General features: G+C 42.1%; 2 protein-coding genes across 2 annotated transcripts in view; both read left to right on the forward strand.

Moving 5' to 3' along the window:
- Positions 1-6507, forward strand: part of DOCK2 (dedicator of cytokinesis 2) — a 502335-nt gene extending 495828 nt beyond the window's left edge. Inside the window, exons 50-52 of the mRNA XM_084636234.1 lie at positions 1002-1122; positions 4072-4217; positions 5663-6507. Of these exons, the coding sequence (XP_084492360.1) occupies positions 1002-1122; positions 4072-4217; positions 5663-5737 (342 nt within the window). The 3' untranslated portion in view covers positions 5738-6507. The remainder of the gene's footprint in view (positions 1-1001; positions 1123-4071; positions 4218-5662) is intronic.
- Positions 6508-20507: 14000 nt separating this feature from the next.
- On the forward strand, positions 20508-24033 carry FOXI1 (forkhead box I1). The gene is made up of 2 exons (XM_084637927.1): positions 20508-21167; positions 22298-24033. Exons 1-2 carry the CDS (start codon positions 20594-20596, stop codon positions 22849-22851), a joined length of 1128 nt encoding a protein of 375 aa, XP_084494053.1. The 5' UTR covers positions 20508-20593; the 3' UTR covers positions 22852-24033.
- The last annotated feature ends 1249 nt before the right edge of the window (positions 24034-25282 follow it).

The following is a 25282-nucleotide window of genomic DNA, read 5'->3' on the forward strand; positions in this document are numbered from 1 at the left end:
TAAACAGACTGTTTATTTGGCAGGCAAAAGGAAATTGCCTTTTTTCTATTTTCTTTAAGGACTGGTCTGGGTGAGGGATGCATTTCCGTTTTTAGACCTAACATTTTAATGCTGTTTCACTTCAGAATTATGATCTTGAGAAGAGAGAACTTTATAGCAGGACAGCAAGTTTTAAAAGAAAAAAAAATATCTACAGCAAATTGCCTTTTTTCTATTTTCTTTAAGGACTGGTCTGGGTGAGGGACGCATTTCCGTTTTTAGACCTAACATTTTAATGCTCTTTCACTTCAGAATTATGATCTTGAGAAGAGAGAATTTTATAGCAGGACAGCAAGTTTTAAAAGAAAAAAAAATATCTACAGCTACAGTGTCTTGCCCTCAATAAACTGTAAACTGTAAAGAAGTGGTCACTGCTCATCGGTGAAGGAATAATTCATCCAGTGAAAAAAGTCTGTTTTTTGTATGAAAAAGTGGACCTTTTGTAAAATACATATGTTTTTGACTCAAGTTATAAAAGCGGCATGTCTCTTCTAGCACCTAAACTGACAGCATTAACGCTGTAGGGAAACCAGTTCTTCACAGTCTCATTTTACTTTCCGATCCACAGTCTGGGTTGATGACAATATTACTCTATATGTGGTAGGAACACTATCACACAATCCTAGATAGCCTACAAAGTATTGTCTTGTCAGTTTTAGGGGTTTAGGGGTCTTCTCAGTCTGTGGAATAAGCCGATTCTCTTACTATAAATCAGCTCCAGAACATTTGCTTAGGAAGTTGTACCTTTCAAGTCTCTGAGGGCCAAATTCTGTTACTTTTGATCACTTTGAGTAGTATCTTACTTCACGAATAATCCCACTGAAATCACTGTGAGTAAAGGTAACAGAACCAGGCCATGGTTGTCTCTCTCATATAAATTGTTAATTTTGCTTAGCTCACTACTATTCGTTATATCTGCGTTAAACACTGATGGTAAAAATTTTGCATTTGTTAATATATAGCTGTCAAGGAAATACGAGTTTATGAGCGACACCAACCTCTCTGAACATCTGGTAGCACCTCAGAAAACATCTGTTCTCAAGCAAATGAGCTTTGCCAGTCGTTCTATGCCAACTATACCAGGTAAGATAATTATAGTAAGAGAATTAGAGTGCTGCACTCTTTGCCTGCTTTTCATTTAGATTTAAAAAAAAAAAAAAACGTGAGTTTTTTGTTCTTCATGCTGTGGAAGAATTTGGATTTTAGGAAGCGTTTAGGGTTGAAATAGAGTTGACGAGGACAACACTTAAATGCTATGCCATGGTGATACAGGCCCTAAAACAGGATAACTCACGCATTATGCTGATGAGGTATTATGTAAATTCTGGGAAATTTAACAACTACAATGTAAAGTATTGCTTTGAAAAATCCTCAGGGGCCCAGCCTCCCCTCAGATAAGGAAAATGCCTCCTCATATTCAATACTAATCTAACTCGCCCAGATTATTCCTGTTGTTGTATTTAAGTGGTGTAACAGAAAAAGTCTCGGAGGCCATAACTCCATCTATGGCATCACAGGGGAATTACCTCAGGCTGAATCTGGAATAAGTCCATTGGCTAAAAAAAATTCAGTGCAGAACCACAGATGTCTTATTAAATTACCATCTGACTGCACCATAAAGGGCTGCAGGCTGAACACTGACTAGCATTAGTTCCTCTTTCCCTGCACAGCAGCACAATAAGGAACCAAACCTCCAAGAAACCTTGTCTTCCAGGGCTCCCATGGAGCCAAGGTCCATTGACTTTCCCAGCCGTGTATGCCCTTATTTATGGAAAGGAGACATTTCCACAGTGCGGCAGGAATCAAAAAGGCATGAAAGGGTTGCTCTGTCCCCTGCTTTTGAGGCGAAAAAGGCCAATGGTTGAGATCAGTAATTGTGCCCAATGCAGATGCAGCATCTCACAGATGGGGAAAGATGTGTGTGTCTGTGCAGGGGCCCCAAAGTGAATATTGCCCAGCCCCCTGCTATTGACATCTGATGTGAGATTCCCTGAGGGAAACAGCCAGTGACAGCCTGGCCGTGGAAGTGTGTCTTTCTGGTAGTTTTCAGAGTAACAGCCGTGTTAGTCTGTATTCGCAAAAAGAAAAGGAGTACTTGTGGCACCTTAGAGACTAACCAATTTATTAGAGCATAAGCTTTCGTGAGCTACAGCTCACTTCCTCAGATGCATATCGTGGAAACTGCAGCAGGCTTTATATATACACAGAGAATATGAAACAATACCTCCTCCCACCCCACTGTCCTGCTGGTAATAGCTTATCTAAAGTGATCATCAGGTGGGCCATTTCCAGCACAAATCCAGGTTTTCTCACCCTCCACCCCCCCGACAGCCAGCAGTTTTATGAGCAGGGTACCATCGCAGTACTGTGAAGTCCTATAGTAATAGAGAGCCAGAGCAGGCCCTGCTAAAGTTGCCACCTCTGAGGGAGTCAGCAGGAAGGGAGGGAACAGACACCCATGTCTATTCTTTGAAATAGGTAGGCAGAAGATGCAAAGAAAAGCCCCTTCAGCCAAAATTTTCCTGTAGGGAGGGGAAAATAAATGTATCCGTCACACAGGGGAATTAGAAGGGTTGGGAGAACAGCAGAGCTTCACTGTCTATGAAAACTAACCATGGGCCTTTGCTCTCCTGCTGCAGGGGAGGACTGTTCCTAGACATGCTCTTCCCTGCAAGGGGTGGCCCTTTGGACCATCACTGTGGTGAGGAGAGGGGCAAGGGGGGCTGTGCTCCCAGCAGCATTGATTTACTTATTAATCCTGGCCATTAGGGCTGGGCCACTACCAACTCCAACCGTCACATGCAATGCGAGGGTCAGAGAGAACAAGTGCAGTCATGCACAGCGCATAATTCTGGCTGCCTAGTGAAGAATATCCCCTTCTGGTAAAGCTGGGTGAAAACTTGAATGAAATAGGTCCTAATGCTATTTTAAAAAATAATCTGCAATGCTCACTTCCTTTGGACTGTCTTCCCCATTGTTTATTTTTCATGTTGATCAGATTTGTTCACAGCAGAGGTGAACACTGCTCCTACCAGCATCTGGCTGTACCTTCCACTTCACACATGTTTGTGTGGCTGGCTACATAGAGGTGACAGGACCCTCTGGATGGCTAAGCCCTTATCCTGACAGGTGCCCAGGAGAGCTGGTTGGAAAAAAGCCAGTTATTTTGGGGGAAAATGTCTTTAAAAAAAAAATCAGGCTGTTTCCTTCCAAATTTCCTGCAAACGTTTTTTTCAACAAAAGGCCAAAACTAAAAACAGGTGTTTGTTTTTCAAAAATAGTTTCTAGTTAATGCTGGCATTTCTACCCCCCGTTTTCAAATCCTGTACAGAACTCGTCTAAATAACACAGTGGTCGAACAGACTCGCTCTCCCATTGCTGCTGCCTCCGGTGGAGCTCAACCAGTGGTAGAAATGGTGGGAAGTTTCTCTGGAGTAAAGATGAGTGTAAACAAGCTCTTCTTACTCAGCAGTTTACAGTGTACACTCTGCCCCCTCATCTCTTTGTTTGAAGAGGTAGATGTGCTGGGTATGATTAATGCAGATGTGTTAGTTTATTTAGCCCATGAGCAGACCTTGGGCTATTGATAGATGCAATATTTTCCTAAAATAAAGCCTAGCCTTTTCCCAGTAATACTATTGCCTATTTAAAATATACCCACAGGAGGAACTTGCCTTCTGCCTGGGTAAGTAATTTAGAATAGCGACTCTCAGTCTTCTTCCATTTGTACCAGGGCAAATCAGGCAGGACTCAGCCGCAAGCAATGAAGTTACAAAAATCAATAGAGAATCAGTTTTAGTGAAAGCAGATTCAGGCCCAGTGACTGTTCTGTATACAGTTTAAATGTAACTGTAACCAAACCCAGCCCCAGGCAAGCTAGTTTCTCCCTATGTTGCATTGCAAGAGTCATGATTAGACTAAAACATCTTACCTTTCCTTTGGAATTGTAAGAATTCATGATTGTAAGATCTGCCTTGTGTCGCACTTTGTATAACTCTTTCTTAACAACCAATCATTTGTTTCTCTTTCAAGGGTTAACTCTGTCAGTAGTCTGCACCCCAGCTCCTGACGAAACAAATGCATCACAAAGGCTAAGCCAGCAAATTTTTCCCTCTACTTCAGAGGGAGATAAGAAGACCATTAAAAAAAAGAGAGTGAACCAGTTCTTTAAAACAAAAGTAAGTGTTGTGTATGTACGCGTGTAAAAAGGAGGACGGATCGCTTTCCTAAAAAAAACCCAAAAATGCATTGGTATAAAAAAAAAAGCCCAAATAAACTCCAAGTGTGAAAGTAAAATGTAACACAGGGTTTTAAAAGCAAGAGGCCTCTGTGGAACAGAAACTTACCCGAAGTTTTATTTTCTCTTACTTAATTTTCTGATATCCATACATTTTCCAGGCTAAAGGGGGAGTGAGAGATGCAGTTCTCTAGCCATACCACAAGAGGTCTCATTTGATCTACAGCTTTTTTCTAGTCTGATTTATGCAACATCCTAATGGCAAAACAATTACCTGTTGAATTTTTAAACTTAAATTGGGCAGCTGGCTCTTAGCATCACAATAGTTGCTAATAGCCTGTAGTGCAAAGTATGTTACCGTACGCAGGATGGGTCAAAATCTGTCCTCAGATACATGCCCATCTGAAGGTAGAATTTGTCTCACAGTAAAATCAGCTGAGCTCCCTGAAGCAATTTGTGCTCAAACCCCTATTGATTTGGACAGTTTTGAACAATTAAAAAAAACAAACAAACCTCACAGAATTTGGCCCAATGTCAGTTAACAACAAATAGTTTATATCTTATATACTAAGATCGGAAGTGTCTAAATTTGCCTTGAAAATGCAATGTGCCCTGTAAAGGAGTCCTACAGGTGTCAGAAGGTTGTATTTGATAGAGGTTCCAGAAGTCAGTGATATTCTTAGTGAAGGAGCATTCTGTGACATTCATAATATTTTACACCCATCAGCTCTCTGCTGATACTTTACAAAGAGTGTGTGTGTTGCACTGATTTCATTTCCATCCTTTTGTCCCTACCGTGCTTTAAAAAGGAAAAGCTTTTACTTTAAAAAGCTTGCTGTTTTCTGGGAAAGTAGTACAGCATTGGAGAAACCTGTGTTTAAATGTTTTCTAGCTTATTTCTTCCTGATAGGAGAGAGAGTAAAATAACTTAATTTGGAGTCTCTGGGGTTTTGTTGATATTACATTTGTCTCACAAAGGCAGTGAACTGTACATGTGAATCAGCTTTACATTGTGGTTTCACCCAAAGTGAGAAGGACAACAAACAAACGAACCCTGTTTACAAGCCCAGGCAGGACTTAAAAAAAGTTTAGAGCTCCATCCTACAATGACTTAGTCATGTCTGTAACTCGGGGATCACTCACATGGGTAAGGTTATGCATAAGGCTTTGCACTATTAGGGCCTTATTAAAAAGAAAAACCTTCAGGATTTGGCCCATGATTTTTCTTCTGACTTTAATGTGACATTGTGCCACTGCTGAAGCAGGCAATGATGAAAACCAGATTAAAGAGACAAGCTGTACATGTATACATACTGTACATGCATACAATGGGGTCCAAGCAAAACTGCTTTTTAACATATGGCATTCTCTTCCTCTTTTATGCAGCGTATGTCCAAACCACCTGAAGATGGAAAGCACGCCGGAGAGCGCCATTCTGAATCCTTATCCACCGAGCTGTGAATTCTTTCACTTACAAAACAAATCAAAAAATCCAAAGGGAGAGACTGTTTTTGAGCATTTGCTATTGAAGAGAATGGCATTGACATAGTATTTGGATGATAGAGAATATACATTCAAGTGTAATTCACACCAAAGGCTCTGTATAATTAATTCATTTGTAATATGTATGTTAGGAGAAACTGAAAACACATGTGATCATGGAACCTGCTGCAGTATATTAAAAGATGTGCATTAAAAATACTACAGTGATCCTCTTTATTACAGAAGTAAAAGACAAGGTGTGCTCAGTCGGGGTGAAATTCACTCCAGTGGAGAGAGCTGCTTGTGGGTCCTCTACATGGGTGAATCATAGGGCTTGTCTACGCTACAGGATATGTCGGTATAACTTATGTCGCTTAGGGGTGGGAATAAGCCACTCTCCTGAGCAACGTAAGTTACACTAACCTAAGTGCTGCTGTGGACAGCTCTATGTTGGTGGGAGAAGTTCTCCCACCGACATAGCTGCTGCCTCTCATGGTAGGTACAGCTGTGCCTCTGTAGCCCTTCTAGTGTAGACAAGCCTTTACTTTTTTTTAATAGAAGGCCTCAAAGATTCAGTCCAATCCTACTCAAAGCACATGGAAGTTGCACCATTTTTGTCCATGGGAGCAGGATCTGACCCTTCCTGCAACACCATATGCTTGAGGGTTTTTTCCAGAATGACCTATCTGTTTTGTATTGAAAACATTCCCCAAAGTTTATACACACACGTGAGTTTACGTCAGATCTGACTGTATGGTATAAGCAAAGCTGTATTTTCTGCTGTTCAGCAATAAAATGTTAAAGGTTTATTTTATTTGCCTTGAATGTTTCTGACGGGAATCTCTCCAAATGGCCTAGTATAATATGTGTTAATAGTTTCTTACTGACAACAGCAGGAACTCTGCAACTCCGAGTCCCATTCTTTCCAAATGTAATTGATTTTTCTGCCTCGGACACTCATGCGATAGAGTTCAAAGATGATTCTTTGTTGCAATGAAACTAGCCTGCAGTGCAGTTCAGCATCGCGCTATCTTATTATTACCTGTTTTTTAAAGGGAAATGCAGTTGTCTCAAACACAGAATAAATTAGGCTGCTTAAAAGTTTTTTCCATAAACTTCTCTTATGAAATTTTCATTTTCCTCTATTATTGTTCCTATTTGTTCCACACAACTATCTAGGAAGGTGTGTGCTGATTAAATAAAATGTGTTATGTGGGATGGGGTAGGGGGAACCCACCCTTGCCATGGTTTTGGTTTGTTATAGGTAAGGGGGAAAATCACTCAATCACTCCTTGCTTACTGCAAAACTCAGTGGAAGGACTCCCTTATTTTTTAAAACCACTTTATTATGTAAACACTTACATGCAGCATGAATAAATTATCTAATGAATATAGCCTCTGACACAAGTTGTCAGTGAGAAACTGTTTTCTCAAATATATTCATTATTGAAATAATGAACATTTGGATTATGTGAGAATTCTCCAATATTTGCTGTTTGTGCTAACAGTCCTGCAAGTAAAACCATCACAGACAGCAAAACCAAAAGGCTGCCAGCCATAGCCAATTCATTCTTTATCAGCAAGAGTATTTGCAGTATAGTTTAGCTGTGTTTGCCTAGCTCTACCGTACAGAGCTACCGTACAGCACTGTATCTGAGTGAGGGACAAAGAGAGGGAACAGAATGTTCCCAAAAAGAACCAATTCACTCTAATGGGCTGCTCTGTGTATGTGTGTGAAAGAGAGGGAAGAACGAATAGGAAGGTGAAAAGAGTAGGGTACGTATTTGAACATCATCCTAGCTTAAGGCATTACTTGTTTTTTTCGTTTTATGCTCTGTGAAGATGAATTAAATAAACACTGATGGGATAAATGCAGCTTTAGGCACACAGGTATTCATTTTAGTGTCCATTGCCACAACGTAAATAACATCTTTAAAAGCAAAATTCTGGTTTTTTTTGGGGTGGCGGGGAGGGGTTATTGAGCATCCGTAGATACCAGTTAACAGCCTTTGCTCATTGTCTTGCAGTGTATGTTAGTGTTTGTTCTCAAAGGGCCTCCTGAGGTAAGGCTGCAGCTCTTTCACCTAAGAAAAGCTGGGTATGAGAGCTTTAATTAAATCAATAACTAGGTAGGCTATCACAAAACCACTGTGATTTAAAAGGAAAAAAATCAGAAATTTGCAGAAGAGCTGAGGGGAATGGAAGAGACTAGAAACAAATAGCCTAGGCAGGTTTGGAGCCGGATGGAGTTTGGGGTTCCACTGAGTGTTTAGTGAGAAGTGCAAGATTCTGGTTAGGCCTTGGTTTAGGGTTAGTGTATTCACCTACATTTGGGTTATTGAGGATTACGTACTCTGTGTATCATATGACTTTTAAAAACAAACTCTGTATTTATCTAAGCACTATACCCAGATGTACAGACACTCTTCTCTCAACCTATGTATTACATAAGTTTTTTAACATTAGCTTTAATAAAAATTTTAATTTGGTTTAGGGGTGTGGCATTCAGCTTGAACTTCAGTAGGGTTGGGAATGGGTTTAGGCCAGGATTCAGTTATAGTTCAAGGCTGCTAAGCATTTGGTTTAATTTTAGATGGATTGTTGTATTATGCAGTTTTGACACAAAAGAGCATAAATGTCCCAATTGTCCAGTTTCACAGATTTTTGCCATCTTTGCCGAACAGGCCTTGGATTTTGGCTCTGTCTCAGGCCTAAAATCATTGGGGTTCAGCTCTGAGTGCTGGTTGAAGGACACTAACCAACGTGAACTAAGTCACAGCTAACTGGAATTGTAAAGGTATGCTGCATTTTGGAAATGAAGTTTCAGCCATACTAAGTATACAGACATAACAGAGACACCTAACATTTAGTACAAGTAAATGACATGGTGCGAACAATAGGGGACATCCTGGGATAAGTGTGGCCATCTGGCAACTGCTATTTTAAAATGTAAATCAGTACTGATTAGTGCCATTCCCGTCACAGGCAAAATGAGCCTCTAGCATATTGTGCTGGGGAAAATTCACTCAAAGTCCAAGTCACTGGGCTTTATGAGGTGAGGTGCAGAGAGTTTGCGGAGCAGAAATCCACCCCTGACTTGGGCCAGACTGCAAAGCTGTTATTCTAGTGGAATAGCATGGCAGCTACCTTCTCTTTTCCTCACTCCTTAGAACAATGGAGCCCGTAGCCTCTTCCCCAGTCCCTCACCCCAAATACAACCCCACCATGAGTCTTAAATGGAGTACATTGGCCTTCTGCACTTGGTGGATTTTCACCCCAGTAGACATTTAAAATTTTTCTTTTTCTAAACAGTACCAATTTGGCATTCATAGAGTTTAGGGCCAGAAGGGCCTACCAGGTCATCCAGTCCGACCATACAACATCACCCAGCACGCCCACGCTAAACCCAACAACAGAAATTATACCAAAGTATTTCAGCCTCTCAAGAGGCTAGACTGTGGTGTCATGGGGCTGAGAAAGTAGGAAGGATCGAGGTCCCTGCAACAGCAGAGAAACGTTTGAGATATACACACAGATGATCTTGGAAAGTGACCATACCCTCTCACTGCAGAGGAAGGCAAAAAAACCACCCAAAGGTCACTGCCAGATGGAGGTGGGGGGAAGTGCCTTCCTGGCCCCCATATATGGCAATCAGACTCTGAGCATGTGAGCAAAAACCAGCAAACCAAGCACCTGAGGGAGACTGCTCAGTGCCACCTCTGAGCACTGGCCCTCCCTGTCCAACATCCCATCTCCAGCTGTAGCCATCCCTGATGCTTCAGAGGAAGCATATAAAAAAAAATCCCTCCAGAATACATGGGGGAGCGGAATAGATTCCTTCCTGCCCTGTGCTGATGGGGAGCTGAAATCCTAAAGCATGAGTTTTAGGAAAATAAGATGTAAACCACATAATCCTCAGGGCTATTGAGCCCTGCCCCACCACCACCTCACGCAACCCTGACATACAGCTGCACTCATAAATCTGCCAGCTCTCTCTCAAAGTTGTTTGCCCCCACAACTCCTATTGGGAGACAGTTCCAGAACTTTACCCCTCTGATCATTAAAGCCCTTCTTCGAATTTCCAGTCTGAATTTCTTCATGGCCAGTTTACATTGGGTTTTTTTGTGCCAGCATTGTTGTCTATCTTAAATAGCTCTTCACCCTCCCTAGTAGTTACCTTCTCCCACTAATGTAGCTACAGAGAGCAATAATATCCCCTCTCAGCCTTCTTTTTGCTAGGCTAAACAAGCCAAGCTCGCCAGTCTGCCAGTAACTTTGGTGACAAAATAAAGCAGCTCTGTATACAGTGTTAGCAGATTTTCCTGCACCCATTGCTAATACAATTCATGAACTGTAATTAAAGCAGGGTATAAGGCTTGAAGTGCCTGCAATATGGTCTAGCAGGGCTCTTGCGTGTTTACTCTGATTGGCCAAGTAATCAGGCTGCATATTAGGTATTATGTAGAGAACAGACCCTCCCCCGCCCCACTAGACTCAACAGAAGGGAATAGTCCTCTGCCTTTCCAGTGTTGTACTTTGAAACACAGAGGCAAGTACATGCCCACAAGTGCCGATACAAGCAGGTTGACAGTGAAGAAGCTGGGCAACCTGCTTTAATCCAGATGTCAGCAATGAGAAAAAACAGTGAGGTGGAGGTTTTGTCACCAATTGCTGCAGCCAGGACCCCTCTTTAGTGCTCGTAGGCATCACTGTTAAAATTGGCTGGTCAGCAGGTTCCAAGCTGAGCTGGCAAGAGCCAATGAGCCCGCCTGGACGCTGGGTCTAGTTTTTGAGAAAACAAGGAACGAATAGACAGTTGAATGCTTTTGTGTCGTATTACAAAAGTGCTTGAAATGCTACCAATGGAATCAACACGCTGTACTGGGATTCAAAGGCTGTGCCCCTTTCCCCTACTTGAGTTTGCATTTGCAGGATTTCCTGTGCTGCCTGAATTGGCTCTTGCTGGAGATAAGGGACCAAATCCTGCCATTTGAAATCAGTCAAAGCTGCATGTGTGCCCCCAAAGGTCACGTGTAACCTCATCTCTCCTCTTAGGGGCTGATGAAAAGAACTGCTAGTAGCAGGACAGATTCTCTCCTGTCTGTGCCTCTGACCTTTGTTGCCCTCTTAGTTCAGGTGTGCTGGCCCTTTCCCCTCTCCAACCTTTCTCTGTTAAGCTGCCTTTTCTCTTTCCTGCTGGTTTGCTTATTTAACCCCATGGTCTTTTCCCTGTTTTCTCAGTCCCTCTTTTTTCTTTTTAATTCGTAGTAAATTTATGATAGAAAAAAAGGGCAGAAAACAGGGAAAAGACCCTGGGGGAGGTGGGGTGCAATTTAGGTTGTCAGCTGTTCGGGGCAGGAAGTGTTTCTTTGCTGTGTGTTTGCACCATGCTGAGCACAATGTGGCCCTGATCTCGGTTGTGCCCAGCACTGTGCAAACACAAAGCTCTCCCCTCCCAAATATCCAACCATTTTACTGGACAGGACAAGGGAGGAGATGTGGGGAGGAGGAGCATTATTACTCTTCTTTGACAGATGTGGAACTGAGGCAAAAATGATTGTGAGTTGCCCAAGATCATGCAGGGGGCAGTCTGTAGCAGATCCAGCAATTGAACCCTAAACTCTGAGTCCCAGCTCAAAGCTTCAGCCACAGGAGCTTCTCTTCTTCTATCTGAGAACCTTCCACTCCCCACGCTGTGAATAACTCTGGACAGCACTGAAGAAAGCTCTTGAGCATCCTCAATCATGTGGACAATACAGAGCATACTTGATCTACCTTAATCTGTTTGTGCACGTTTGTTCAACAGCAAAAACTACAGAAGCTGAGTACAGCTTGCTTCCACCTTGCCCCACTGGTAAAATGCCTCAGGGAATGTCTAACAACAGCTGGGTCATGCAACAGCAGGTGGGGGTGAAAGACAGACAAGTCAGCCCCTATCCCTGCCACGCCCTACTGGACCTTGATCCTGCCATGGCTTCCTGTGAGATGGCGGGAAGTCCAAGGGTCCCAGGTGGATATGCATATGCTGATTTGAACAGGACTTTCTTACTCAGATCAACACTAAAGGTTAGTGTACACTTGGGAAAAGCCCCAGTACAGCAAGTGGTGGCTGGTAACTGGGGTAGTGCCTGGAGGTGACCCCTTTGTCACAGGGGGGTCTACATCCACTGCACCAAACAAGGTAAATCTGTGCTTCCAACTATGATAAGCTCAGATAATTACAGTATGCAGATGTCCGGAGGAGGGCTGCTCCCCAGTGGAGACACCAGGTCTTGTGTTGCACTAGCAGGGGGTCAGTGTTGGAGGAGGAACTATTTGCTGGATGCTTAGAAGAAATTCAAAGTGACATTTGACTGTTTGGAATCAGTCTGTCAAAAGGGATGGCAACAGCTTTAAAAAAATAACCTTGACTGTCTTGCTAATTCACCAGTGTTTAAGTACAGACACCTGCATGGAGGCTGCCCCCTCCTCTCCCTGAGAAGACAGGAAGTTAGCTTCAGTGAAGATGGAGGGAGTGTTTCTCCCATTCATTTAAATGAGAGAGGCAGTTGAAGGGGTAGGTAAAATAACGTGGTGGGGCTGGGGAACGAGGCTTTGTTTGAAATTTGATTGTTTATTTACAATGGTCTGAGGTCCAAGATTTGTACGGAAGCCACCCCATCAGCACTCTGGAGAGATGTCCTCACATGCCCTTCCCATTTAGTTGCAGATCTTTTCCCTCCAGGGGCTTGAGGTAGTTTCATGACAGCTAAATCTCTCTCTCTTTATTCCAACTCCAGCCACGCTGGAATCAACAAGGGACAACATTTCTTCCTTAGAAACTGATCCAAAGTTCATTGAACTCAATGGGTGTCTTTCCATTGATTTCAGTGGCCCTTAAGGAAGGAGAACTGAAAACAAACTTCTGAGATTAATGCAAAACAGGACTGGGATATTCAATTTAAAACACAAACATATTCTTCAGGAAATGGGAATGGAGGCATCAGGGCAGCTAATCTATCTCCCTTACAAACACATGACCTTTTCTACTTAGACCAAGTTAATTTCAAGCAAAATATAATTTTCTCCTCCCTAAACTTGTTTGAACAAATCATTCAAGGGCTCCTTTTCAAATTGGATGAAATGGGGTGTGTGGGGGGGAAATCTCTTTCCAACAAACTTCCTTCCCCTTCCCAGAAACCTGTCAGCCTTCATAAAGTAAGCACAAAGCCAGCCGCTGCCACAGGTATTTATTTATTTATTCTTTGCCTTTCAAAACTGAGTTGTCTCTTGAGAGGCCCTGGACTACTTTAGCAAGCATTTCTAAAATGAAAATTGCACAACGTCACCTGACCTGGAAGTCTAACCTTGCCTCCCATCACCCCAGAGCTCTACAGGATAGCAGTGGTACAGTATTTGTTCCTCTATAATAAAAAGAGAGGCTGTTCTGTTCTCTGTTGACTCAGGCTGTTACAATATTGTACTCTGATTTACTAACGTGACACCGAATGTGCTAAAGATTAACACTTTAAAAGAATAACTGCTCAGCAAACAGAGCTGGAATAAGTCACGGCTTTTATATACTTGATAATTCTGGGCGAAAGCTAGCCTGAATTCTTGACTGGAGCAAATAGAATGGTTTAATCCAGTTGCTCTTTGGACAGAATCATCACTAATGTCCCTTGCAGTTTAATCTTTTTCCAGGAGGCAGCCAGCACTGAGCCACAGTGTGCCATGAATTGTCTTTCACACACAAGGAAGGGGGGTTGTTTGCTACTAAGCTGGGGCTGTACTGTATGTATAGTATCTTTGCAAAAGATTTCCTGAGCTTTAAGGTCAGAATCTAGAGTTAGGTACATGCTGTCACATACATAAAGTTGTGCACACCTCACTTATAAACACAGATATCCAAAATCTACATGCTAATCAGGTATCTCCATATTCGGTACATAGCTGGGTATGTACAATCAAAAGCACCTCATTTGCTTGCATGTTAACATGAACAACATAGGGTGTAGGAGCTTACCAGTTTGGCTGCTGGTAGGTTGTTATTGGGGTTGATGCCCTGTGGTGAAGTGACAGCATGTGGTGGGGAGGGCACAGGGAAGAGAATGGGACAAGGGAATATATGTGTCCATAAGGCCCATAGCCAGCCAAATTAACGAGTATGTGGGAGTGCAAAGTGAGGAGCAGTGCAAGGGAAGGGGCTTTGGGCTCTCCCCTGGCTAGTGACTATGGAGCTCAAGACAGGGAGGGAGAGCTGACAAGGACCTTCTCTTTCCTCTAGGTTCTGGCTAACGGAGAAGTTTCCCTTCACCTGTGGAGGGGAGAGAAGCAGCAGGCTTCTCCTTTCCCCTCAGGCCCCTGGAAGGAGGGGAGGCAGCAGGACCAGCAAGGGCACATCTTCCTGTAGTAGAAAGAAGGCAGATAAGAGGCTTCCAGCATGAAGAACTGTTCTCGCAGGGCTGCTTTGCCTACTGGTGGGAAGAATGAGAGCCCCCCCAAACTCCCAAGCTTCACCCCCCTATAGATTCTCTCACCTGTTGCATTCTATATCCCCAGGCAGTTAATAGGCAGGAAGGAGGGTAGAGCTGAGCTCCCTCAGGCCCATCAGGACAAAGGTGAGTTAGTCTCTGTGAAACAGTATTAATAGGATGGTCTATCCCAAAGTGGGGGGTTTTACCTTCTCTGGCCGGACAACATTTAGAAAGCAAGGAGGTATCTGTTCTCCCAGTCAAACCATTACCTCTGCTTAAAACCAAAAACAGAAGGGACTATCCCAGGGCCACTGAGGGAATGTGACTCAGTGCTGGATTCGCAAAAAGAAAAGGAGGACTTGTGGCAACTTAGACACTAACAAATTTATTTGAGCTTAAGCTTTCGTGAGCTACAGCTCACTTCATCGGATGCATCATGCTGGATTATAACTCATAAATCTCCTAGCCCATGCTAGTCTGTTTAATTTCTGTGGCCTGTAACTTGTAAATAAGCCTTTAGGGAAGGTTATTCTCAGAATGTCTGGTAGAGCAAGTGACTGTTTATTTCCATAATATTTATAGTTCAGAAGGTAGCAGGTGGTAGAGAAAAGAGATCACTTTTCTGACTGATGGAGTTGCATTTTATATACAATTCAATGATACAATTATGTCCTGATTCTATAAGTCCTTAGGTAGGGGAGTACCTTTATGCACATGACTTCAGTTGCACTAGGCATGTGCAGCAGCACTGGCTGAGCTGAGCTTGTGTAGAATCTTTTATACAAGCTGTAACTTAAAACTCCTTATGGAGTTAAGTAAATACTCCTAGAAATGAACAACAGCTAAGGCCGAGAGAAGTTAAGTGACACAGGCAAGGAAGAAAAGAGGTTGTAGTCTCCAAACACACACAGCTCTACCCAGAATTTTAAAACAAATACTGGACTTATGACCTGGCATCAAGAACAGCTGGAAAAATTTACTAGTTTTTTTGCTAGTTTTAAAGGGCTCAGTCCTACAATGATGCACATTCACAATACTACTCAGGTTGGACTACTTGCCTGAGTAAAGTCTGATTGAAGTGCAATTTACTTCAATACATTTTCAGACATTGCCACTAGAGGGTAATATTTAGCTGCAATATTAGCCACCCCTTGTATTAAAGCAAGCAATTAAAGTTCTACTTTTCTTATGTTCTGTCTGCAGCGCCACAGCATTTGGCAAATAATTTGCTGCTATTTGTTCTAAGTGCATGCAACTATTTTGCGGCATTTTAGAATGAGAGTTCCATTTACGTTTTTGGGGGGTTTTGTTTTATTTTAAATTTACATGCATGGCAAATGCCCTGACAATACAAACCTGTAATTATTACAGTTAGCATAAGAGAGTTGCTTGTGGTGGCAATAAAATTACCACTGGATTTTTCTTCTCTCTCTAAACCTTGCTATATAAAACTAATAAAAAAACATAAGGCAGTTTAAACCACCTTGAAGGATTTCTGGCTAAGAATGAAGATGTGTACAGATTAATTTACTCAGGCAACACAGTTAATATTCACACAAATGCACTGCTCGTCTGGGTAGTCTACAAATATTGAGAGTGGCAGGAGTACAAGCATGATCAAATATTCTGAAACAGGCAATCGTTTCCCCTTTTTGGAGGTGACAGTCACATTAAGGCTGTCAAAGTATGATGGAGTAGAATATTCGATATGCACATAATTCCTTCTAATTAAGAGATCTTAGATTATACCCATCAGAAAGAGGAAAATCCTCATGGGACCTCCTTGTAGAATCTCGTGTACCTGGAAAACGAGTTTTCTCTTCCCCATGGAACTGAGTACAGTTCCATTCCTAAATCCAACTGATCTAATGGGATCAAGAAGCAACCAGCACAAGGCCCTGAGCCGCTGGCTTTGTAGCATTAATAGCACAGACCCAGGGATTATTGCATGCACCATGAATTTCATTTTTCAACACATGCATTTCTGGGAATAATGTTTTCAGGGCTCTTCATCTGTGGTATTTTATTTTACATTCACCAAGTCTTTGATGATTTGCAATGACCTTGAGGTGCAAGTGTTTTCTTTGGTGATCTCTTGCTAGTTTTCCTTTGATGGTCTAATATGTTTCCCTCGTGTAGACACTTGTTGGACGATTAGTGGAATGCTATTCCCAAACAAAGGAAAAAGTGTGCAGCTGTATATCAGGGAGTTGTCTTTAGACGATGACACAGTATGGAGGGATATTATATTCTAGGTAAGCGCCTTCTAGAGTGAAAGGAGTCCCTAAATGCGTCTGGAAAATGCTGGATGGCATGGTACACTGAATTGCAAGTTCTTTTGTTCTTTCTTTTCACACATCTTTCTTCAGTGATCGTATTTTGTAGCCTTTGCAATTTCATTCTTTAACAGAGCACTGAGAGGTGATGATAAACCATGCTTGGGGTTAGCTGCAATATATTTCTTTATGTGGAAACTGAGACAGCCTGAATATGCATTCCTTCAACTTTGGCATATTTCCATCACTATATTTAATCATTTTTAAAAGACGCATTGGCCTAAACTGCTCAATTCCAAGTTGGGTTAACTAAGCTCGTTACATGCAATCACTTAAGCTAATATTGGGATATGAATATTAGCTAAGGGTATGTCTACACAGCAAAAAAATTACCGATGGCAGTGAGTCTCAGAGCCAGCGTTGACTGACTCATGTTGCAGGGTTTGTGCTGCGGAGCTAACAATAGTAGTGCACATGTTCATGCTTCAAATTGCCTCAGACTGCAGGCACGTTATCCACCCCAGCAGTGGCTGCATTTCAGTGGTACTGAACGTAGAGCTTCAGGCTGAAATGCCCTGTATATAAGAATCCCAGTTTTAAGGCAGCTTGGGGAAATATGCCATTTCTTAGCACCATCAGGAGTTCAGATAATCAGGGGTGTTGGTTACAGGCCAGCCTAGTCAGCAAAAGGGGGGTGTTGGGAAGCTTTGGCCTGGCAGAGCACTAAAGTTTGGCAGGATGAGAGGAGCGTGGCAGGAGCTGAGCTGCAGTCCTGGGGAATGTAGCTGCTCTACAGGAGCTTAGCTTTAGCCCAGCAGAAGTTAAGAGTGTCATTTAAGATAGCAGAAGTGTGAAGCTTCCAAGCACAACCCCTCCAGAGCACAACCGTTGGTTGGCCAGGACTTTCAGTTAAATAGGGTTTAGACAATCAAGTATATCCTACTAGTAAGAAAACACTAGTTATGCGAAACACGACATGTTAACCTGAGACTCTGCATTAAAGCTTAGCGCATTGTGATTTTTAGAATCAACACCAACAATGCTGTAACTCTAAGGCCATGTGTACGTGAGGAGCTCTTGATGGGTGTTGGTATGCTATACCAGCAAAGCACTTCTGGTCTAGCTTATAGCACATACCCACAAATGAAAGAAGCCTTACCAGTAAAAGCACAACTTTGCCAGGATAATTGCATCTATGCTAGAAGCGCTTTGCCGCCACAGCTATTTTAGTCAGAGATCACCTCTCATCACACATGATATAGTTATGCCAGCAGAAGTCTGCTGTATAGGCATTGCCTTAGTGTTACAGGACAGCCAGGAGAGTCTTTCGACTCTCATCAGGCTTTTACTGTATTTGCTTTGGACACTGTGATACTTCACTTGCTTGCTCACACGTCATATCAGGTTAAGCTCACGGGCAAGATCCATTCTCAGCCAGGTGCAGCCCGCTGGGGTTCTGACCGTGCAACAGTGCACTGCCTTGCAACTTCATACAGCTTGGTTCACTGAAAGTTTTACAACCTCCTTGAGTCTCTGGTTGCACAAGTGACTTTTTTCTTTTCTTGCAAAGCCTGGCATCCTTTCAAAGCATGTATATGCCAAAGCCTCATTTCCGTGTATTTTAACTGTTAATAAGCACACAACACTCCAGGGAATAAGCAATTAGAAACTGCTCATCACAGCCCAAAGTGCAGCAGGCTGAACTTTTACTACCTGAAATGAAAAACCCAAAACGTTTCAAGTCCTGCATGCAGGCACAGTAATAAAGAATTAGCAAATTCTTACCATAGGGTAATTAGTTTGTAGGGTCTAACATTTTCCATCTATTTCACACTAGATCGTAAGCATTGATTAGTTTTTAAAGTGGCACTCGTACAAGCAGACCTTTTTCCAGCGTTCATTTGTGTGAGTAAGGATTGTTTGTAGGATAAAATTTGTGGGATTGCAGAAGGACTTCTAATATATATACACATACACATTACTGGTTTCACCAGGAAACTTGCAAGCAATTTTTCTCAGGGTTTTACCAGGGGTATATTAGGATTCACACAAACTGAAGATTTGTTGCTAGTTAACTTTAGGAACATATAATTCATGAGGGTAAGCGTTCACTTTTTCCCCCCTCACTGAAAATGGCTGGCTGTTTGTTTTTAAATTCAGCCTACTCCTCTTGTGTACTGCCAGCCATATAGGAAAGTCTGAGGACTACCTCATATCTGCGGTGAAAGTTTGCCTGTTTTGTGTGGCCTGTCCCATGTTTTTATGACTTTTTATCCCCCTGGCAAGTGTCAATGCAACTGTTCAACTCACAATATGGACTTGTGTGTCAACGCTTGCTCCTATTGGAAATGGCTTAAAAATAAAGGCCAACAGTGTAAGCAAGTAAAATAATAGGCCCATTCAAAAATAAGTGATGCTGCTGGACTGGAAATTTGGTTTGCCCTGCATTATTGTGTATTCCTGTATTCTTCAGCTGGCACTCTGAGCTTCTCTATTCACTGCCATCCAAGCATTTCAAAGCACATTACAAGCATTACACTCGTGAAACTTCCCAACACCCTTATGAGGAAACGGAGGCACAGTAACTTAAGTGACTTGGCCAGAGTCACACAACGTACCTGTGGCAGAGCCAGGAATTAGAAACCAAATGTGAAAAGGCCAGATTTGTCATTAATCACATGAGCACTGTGCCATCTAAAAGTCATCTTAACACAGCATGCTTTAAATATGTTCTTTCATTAATAAGGACTTTCACATGTCTTGGAATCAATCAAGTAATACATGCATTACTCAGGAGGACTATATTTCCAAAGAATGTGGGCAGGTTTCTGCCAGGTATTGATGAATACATTTAGAGATAAGAAAAAAAAATCAAAATCTTATTTATTGCTTAGTCCCTGGAGAGAAAGTACACTTGGGGTTTTAACCCCTAAGCAAACGATTTAACAATCTAACGGCTAGCTGCAAGCTGGCAAAAGAGTTTGGGGGTTGCACCTCTGTTCTTCCTCCTTTGCACATACAAGCTGCCAATTTAGTTTTTTTTTTTTTTTAAACAATTTCTGATTTTAAGGGACCAGTTCTATTTATAGAGTTCTAAATAAAGCTCTTTAAATGTATGATGTAATGGAAGCTTTGTTGAAAAGTCTCTCTCTCCTTCCTGGAATTTCTGTTAAGGGGGTTCTAAGGGCAGATGATCTCCAGATCGGACAACCCCTGATCCACACAGGGCAGATCCTTGACCCCATGCAGTTCAGCTTGCAGAATCAGGCCAGAGAAGGTAGTGTTATGGAGGAAGCAGCAAATATTACTTCCAACCACTGTTCACCTCAGGGCAGCTATAGCACAAGGTTTGAGTAGTTTTTACTCAAGTGAGTACTCCCACTGAACTGAGTGAGACTACTCACATGAGCAAGCATTTGAAGAATCTGGTAATAGTTTTCTGAGTGCCTGTAAATCTAGAGGGAATTGTGTAGTAGTGTGCAGTTAAAACTTAAAATTACAAAGGTAAAGAAAGAAAAGGAGGACTTGTGGCACCTTAGAGACTAACAAATTTATTTGAGTATAAGCTCACAGACTAACACGGCTGCTACTCTGAAATCTGTCAAAAGGCAAAGACCACCTTGTATGCTGTAGCTAGTGTTTACTGCACAGTGAAAATGCCTTTTGCATTTTAGAGTTGTACTCCCCACTGGACATAATGGTTGCCCTTTAAAAGAGAGACACTACAAGCTAATATTGTATTGTAAAAGGTTAGTAGAAGGTGGGCTCTTACTTTGGGTTATGAGCTTTAACTTCAAAGCACCTTAAACTTTTGTGTGTCAGTCATATTAGTGGAAAATTCCTCCATTCATTTACAAAAATAAACAGGTGTAACTTTCAAATTTGGTTGATGTGACATAAATTACTGGCCTGGATTGCCAACATTCCAAAAAGGATCTCTCTCTAATCTCCAGCCAGTCAGGGCAGACTGGGCGGAGCAAGGAACACAAACCTAAACATTTACAGGTGCATAAGTACTTGAGGAAGGGCACAGGTGATGCACCTGTCTCGGGCAAGGACTAACACAGGTGCCTTGTAACTGGGTAGACTGCTAGTGCTAGATTATGAGCTCATTTGATCTGCAGACACATTCTCCACCACGCTGCAGCCCACAATTTCCAAGTATTGGCCAGGAGCCTCCCGAGATGAACATCTATTATGAAAACTTTTTCCATCCACAAAACGTTCCTAGCCCACAACGACCAACAAACTTTGAATCTGGGGACTACAACACCACTCCCAACCCTTACCTCTGGCTAAATGGACCCTCCATTACCCCACCATCATACCTGCCAGGATCCAACACCAGTCCTTTCATCCCTCAGTCCTATGGGATGCAACGGCAGCTCTTGCCTAACATGCATGGTTTGGGGGGTACTGATTTGGGCTGGCTTCCACTCCCTTCCCAAGAGGAGCTGATGAAGCTGGTGAGACCACCCTACTCCTACTCTGCGCTTATCGCCATGGCCATCCATGGAGCACCGGAGAAGAGGCTAACGCTCAGCCAGATCTACCAGTACGTGGCTGACAACTTCCCCTTCTACAACAAAAGCAAGGCAGGTTGGCAGAACTCCATACGGCACAACTTGTCTCTCAACGATTGCTTTAAGAAAGTGCCCAGAGACGAAGATGACCCAGGTACATTTCTGAAGTATTTTCCCTCTCATGGGTGACCAGACATCCCGATTTTATAGGGACAGTCCCAATATTTGGGGCTTACTTTTATATAGGCACCTATTACTCCCCCACCCCCTGTCCTGGGTTTTTTTTCCCCACTTGCTATCTGGTCACCCTATCCCTCTCCCTCCCTCCCCCGGCTCCCCACAAGCTTGTATATATTTTGCAAAGAGACACAATAGGCCAGATTCTGGTCTCACCACAGTGTAAATCCAGAGTAATTCTGCTGACTTTGGCAGAGTTGCTCTGGAATTCACACCCATGTAGCTGAGATCTGACTCTGACCCACAGTGTAGCTAATGAAGCATGCCCGGCACAGAAGCCAATTCTTCTCTGCTGTAGTTTTTCCTGAATATTGATCAGTGTGCTGAGCACACATGGCTTAACAAGCACACAAGCAGCCTAGCTGAGCAAGAGACATTCAAAAGCCATTTGGCACATTGTATGTGAATCAGTAATTAAATGAAAATGCATTGAAACAAAAGGAAATTGTCAAGGAAAATTCATTTGCTTTATGGAGTCAACAACAATTCTCAAAAACGGGGAAGGGTTGTGTTTGCTTTGCTTTGCTTGGTTTAAACAGTCAGCTTTTGGTCTAGAAATAGTATCAGTGCTTGCCTGTCCTCAGACTCTCAGCTGATTTTTTGACAATACTGTTCCTTTATTTATTGTCAGCCAGAAACATCTATTGGGACATATTTGAAGCCAGCTGAATGACTGTGTGTGTCACTGTGAGGCAAACCCTGCTCTGTCTAGCAATCCATGCTATGCCACTGACCCTACGGGGCTGCAAGAATTTGGTCCCTGTGCTGTCAACACAAAGGGTGAAGTCCTGAACTTTTTACTCAAGTAAAATTCCCATCAACTTCATTAAAAGTTTTACCTCGGCAAGAACTGAGGAGGATCTGGCCCAAAGCTTCAGCCTTTGCTGGGCTTGAAGACCAGGGACTTCTTTGCAGGGTATCAAACAATTGCTGTTTTTTATTATTATTTTTGTGAAGCAGAAAGATTGAGATTAAACCCAGGGAATCTGCTCTTTGCTGCCTTTGTCTATGTCTTTATATTTATAATCTGCTGGTCTCTTTTAACAGGAAAAGGGAATTACTGGACTCTGGACCCAAACTGTGAGAAGATGTTTGACAATGGAAATTTTCGTCGGAAGAGGAAAAGGAAGTCTGACATTGGGTCCAGCACAGCATCTCTTGCGTCTGAGAAATCAGAGGACAGTGCCTTAAGTGGCAGTCCCAAGGCTGCCGAACACCAGGATCTCTTGGAAAGCTCCTCACCTGGAACTGACAGTTCACCTGACAAGAGATCTTCTCCGCCATCTTCCAGCAGTCCTTGCCTCAACAACTTCCTCTCCAGTATGGCCGCGTACGTTAATGGCTCTAACTCAGTGAGCCGATCAGTGCCTCTGGGACTCAGCACTGAGCCTACTGACAAAATGGGACAGAATATGGTAGGCTTCAATTCATATGCTACACTTTCTAATATCCCCAGCCATAGTGGGGCAGAGTGGTCCAATTCAATGCCTTCCAGCCATCTTGGCTACAGCAATTCAGTTCTCAATCAATTTAATACCCATTTCTACAGCAGTATCGGTGCAAATAACACCCTTTATCCTAGAGAGGGAACTGAGGTTTAAACAACAAAGGAGGAAAAGATGAATGTGTAAGAGAGGAAACGGTCAGTTAGCCAGTCATCTCTGAGACCTACATTACAACCTGCCTTAGCGGCTAAAAGTGAGAACCCCAAAACTTTTACCTAGGAGACTTCCTCATATCACAGACCACCACACCTTTAGCAGCTCCACTCATGACAGGCCAGGGACTGGAACAGGAAGGTGTTTCAGGTGAGCTCTGTGGGGCTTTGTCACTCACAGCTCTTACCCTGCACTATTCAATCACCATCCTTAAAGAACTGCCAGTTGTCTTAGGCCTGGTCTACAGTAGTAACTTTTACCTGTATAGGAATATCACTTAGGGGTGTGATTTTCTTAGTGACATTTTAATATCTGCAAAAGTCCTAGTGCAGATGCAGTTATATAAACACAAAAGTCCTTTTCTTAGTACAGCTTATTTCATTTGGGGAACTGGTATAAGCTATACCGACGCAAAAGTGCTTTTGCAGGTGTGAGCAAAAGTTTGACAAGACCAATGTTACCTTAGTATTTGTGCTATTCCCTAAGTAAATATATGGAAGTACTATATATGCTGAGGTACTTTTTTAAGGACAACCACTATTCCTGTCTTCACCTGTAACTAAAACTATTGGCCAAATTCTGCCATCCTTTCATGCCCCAATGGGGTATACAGCCAGGTATGAAGACAGAATTTGGCCTTTACGTCCATGGGCAGAAAATTCATCCAGAAACAGAGGGGGAAATAACAAAATTTAGGGATGTTTACAGTCAGATTTCATGTTTTCTGTTTTAAATACATGGGTAGGGTCAAATGCTGCTTGTCTTATGGGCTCGCTTGCAACCTAATGTCCATGGGCCTACTTATGTAAGAAAAACAGGATTTGTGTCATGCCATATATTTTGCATATCTGAGTTTTCCGGAGAAGAAAACATGTTTGTTCCAGTGTAACACAAACGCTTCTACTGAACAAACATCTGAACCTTGAGTGCTTTTGTATAGAAAGTCTAACATTTCACTGAGCTTCATTTCAAAGACTGCATCTTCCCCATGAACTGATGGCAGTCATTGCGGGGGAGGCGGGGGGGACGACAACTGTTTACTATACATTTTTGTTTTGTAAAAGTCAAACAAACAATTGTTATGTCCAAGTGTAAATATTATTGAATAATGCTTTTTTCTCCTGATCTCCTAAAATATTCTGTCTACTGTAGTCAAACAGAAAAATCCAAAGATTAAAAAAAAAAAAAAAAAAAGGTTTTGCACCAAAAGATGTTCATTAAGTTCAACAACTGTATATTGTAATATACAAAACTGAGTATTCTACAACACAGACATCTTCAGCTATTTACAGTTATGCTCTAGCAAACATTTCAAGATGGCTGAGGAGAGATTAATTTTTAAATTAATATATTGTGACAAACACCCTACTGTACCTTGATTTTTTAATATGTTCTTCAGTTGCAGTTTCATTATGGAACAGCCATGGAGGTATTTTCAATAATAAAGCATTTGTATGTAATTAAGTGTGCGTGCAATGTACTTAACGAATTTCAAATGCTAGACTAGTAAAAATCAACAGCCAATAAGGGGAAAGTGAATTATTCTGATACTTTAAAAATTCAGCTTTATGGTATTTTAACTTGCCCAGTTTAGCTTGAGAAACACACAACAGCCCCAGAAGGTCAAACGGTTAAACAATTTTATGTCTAAGCAACCAAAATTTGCATGCCTGAAGTATTATGCAAAGAAAGGCCACACAGAGCCATTACCAAACAAGAATTGCTCTTTTAGCTTCTGAACTGGAGCTAAGAGATGCCAATCATTTCTAATTATATAAATTGCACTTATTTTCCCCACATACTAATTGTCCAAAAAGTTACCCAAATTATTTTTTTAACATTTTTAGTTTTATTTTCTGTGGCATTATTTGCATTTTTGTATGTTTTTTTAATAATAGGTTCAATTTTGCAACCACCATGGTGAGGTTTCACTTGGAATGAGCCACAGTCAAATGCAACATTAAATGCAATGAAATCCAGTGCAAATAATATGTCCCGAAACACAGCTGTGGGCAACATTTCCTACAGAAATCATTGCTCTCAGTTTTGCAGTTTTCTGCAGAGTCATTCAGCACATGTGAAATGTGTTGGTGCGAGCACTGGGTTTCGGGGAGATATTGCATCATACAAACAGTCATCCAGAAACAGTCTGCACTAAGCTCTTCAGAAAAATGAGAGGAAAATTATTCCCAGGGAGTGTAAGATGGGAAATATAGGGCCTAAAAATTGAATGTACGATAGAAGTACCAAAATATGTAGCGGCAACATGATGATGCTAGGCAGAAACAAAAAGGAAGATTGCAAGCCACAGAGAGCCATTCATTTTTATCAATCTGCTTTGTCTAAATAAATGATACGTTTATGGAGGAGATGG

This window comes from Lepidochelys olivacea, assembly GCF_965140295.1.
Source record: "Lepidochelys olivacea isolate rLepOli2 genome assembly, chromosome: 8".
NCBI lineage: Eukaryota > Metazoa > Chordata > Testudines > Cheloniidae > Lepidochelys > Lepidochelys olivacea.

Bases quoted from the DNA above. Each gene is read 5' to 3' on its own strand.
- FOXI1 (XM_084637927.1), top strand. From the start codon at position 20,594: ATGAGCTCATTTGATCTGCAGACACATTCTCCACCACGCTGCAGCCCA. The intron at 21,168-22,297 runs GTACATTTCTGA...CTCTTTTAACAG, and splicing joins CAGAGACGAAGATGACCCAG to GAAAAGGGAATTACTGGACT.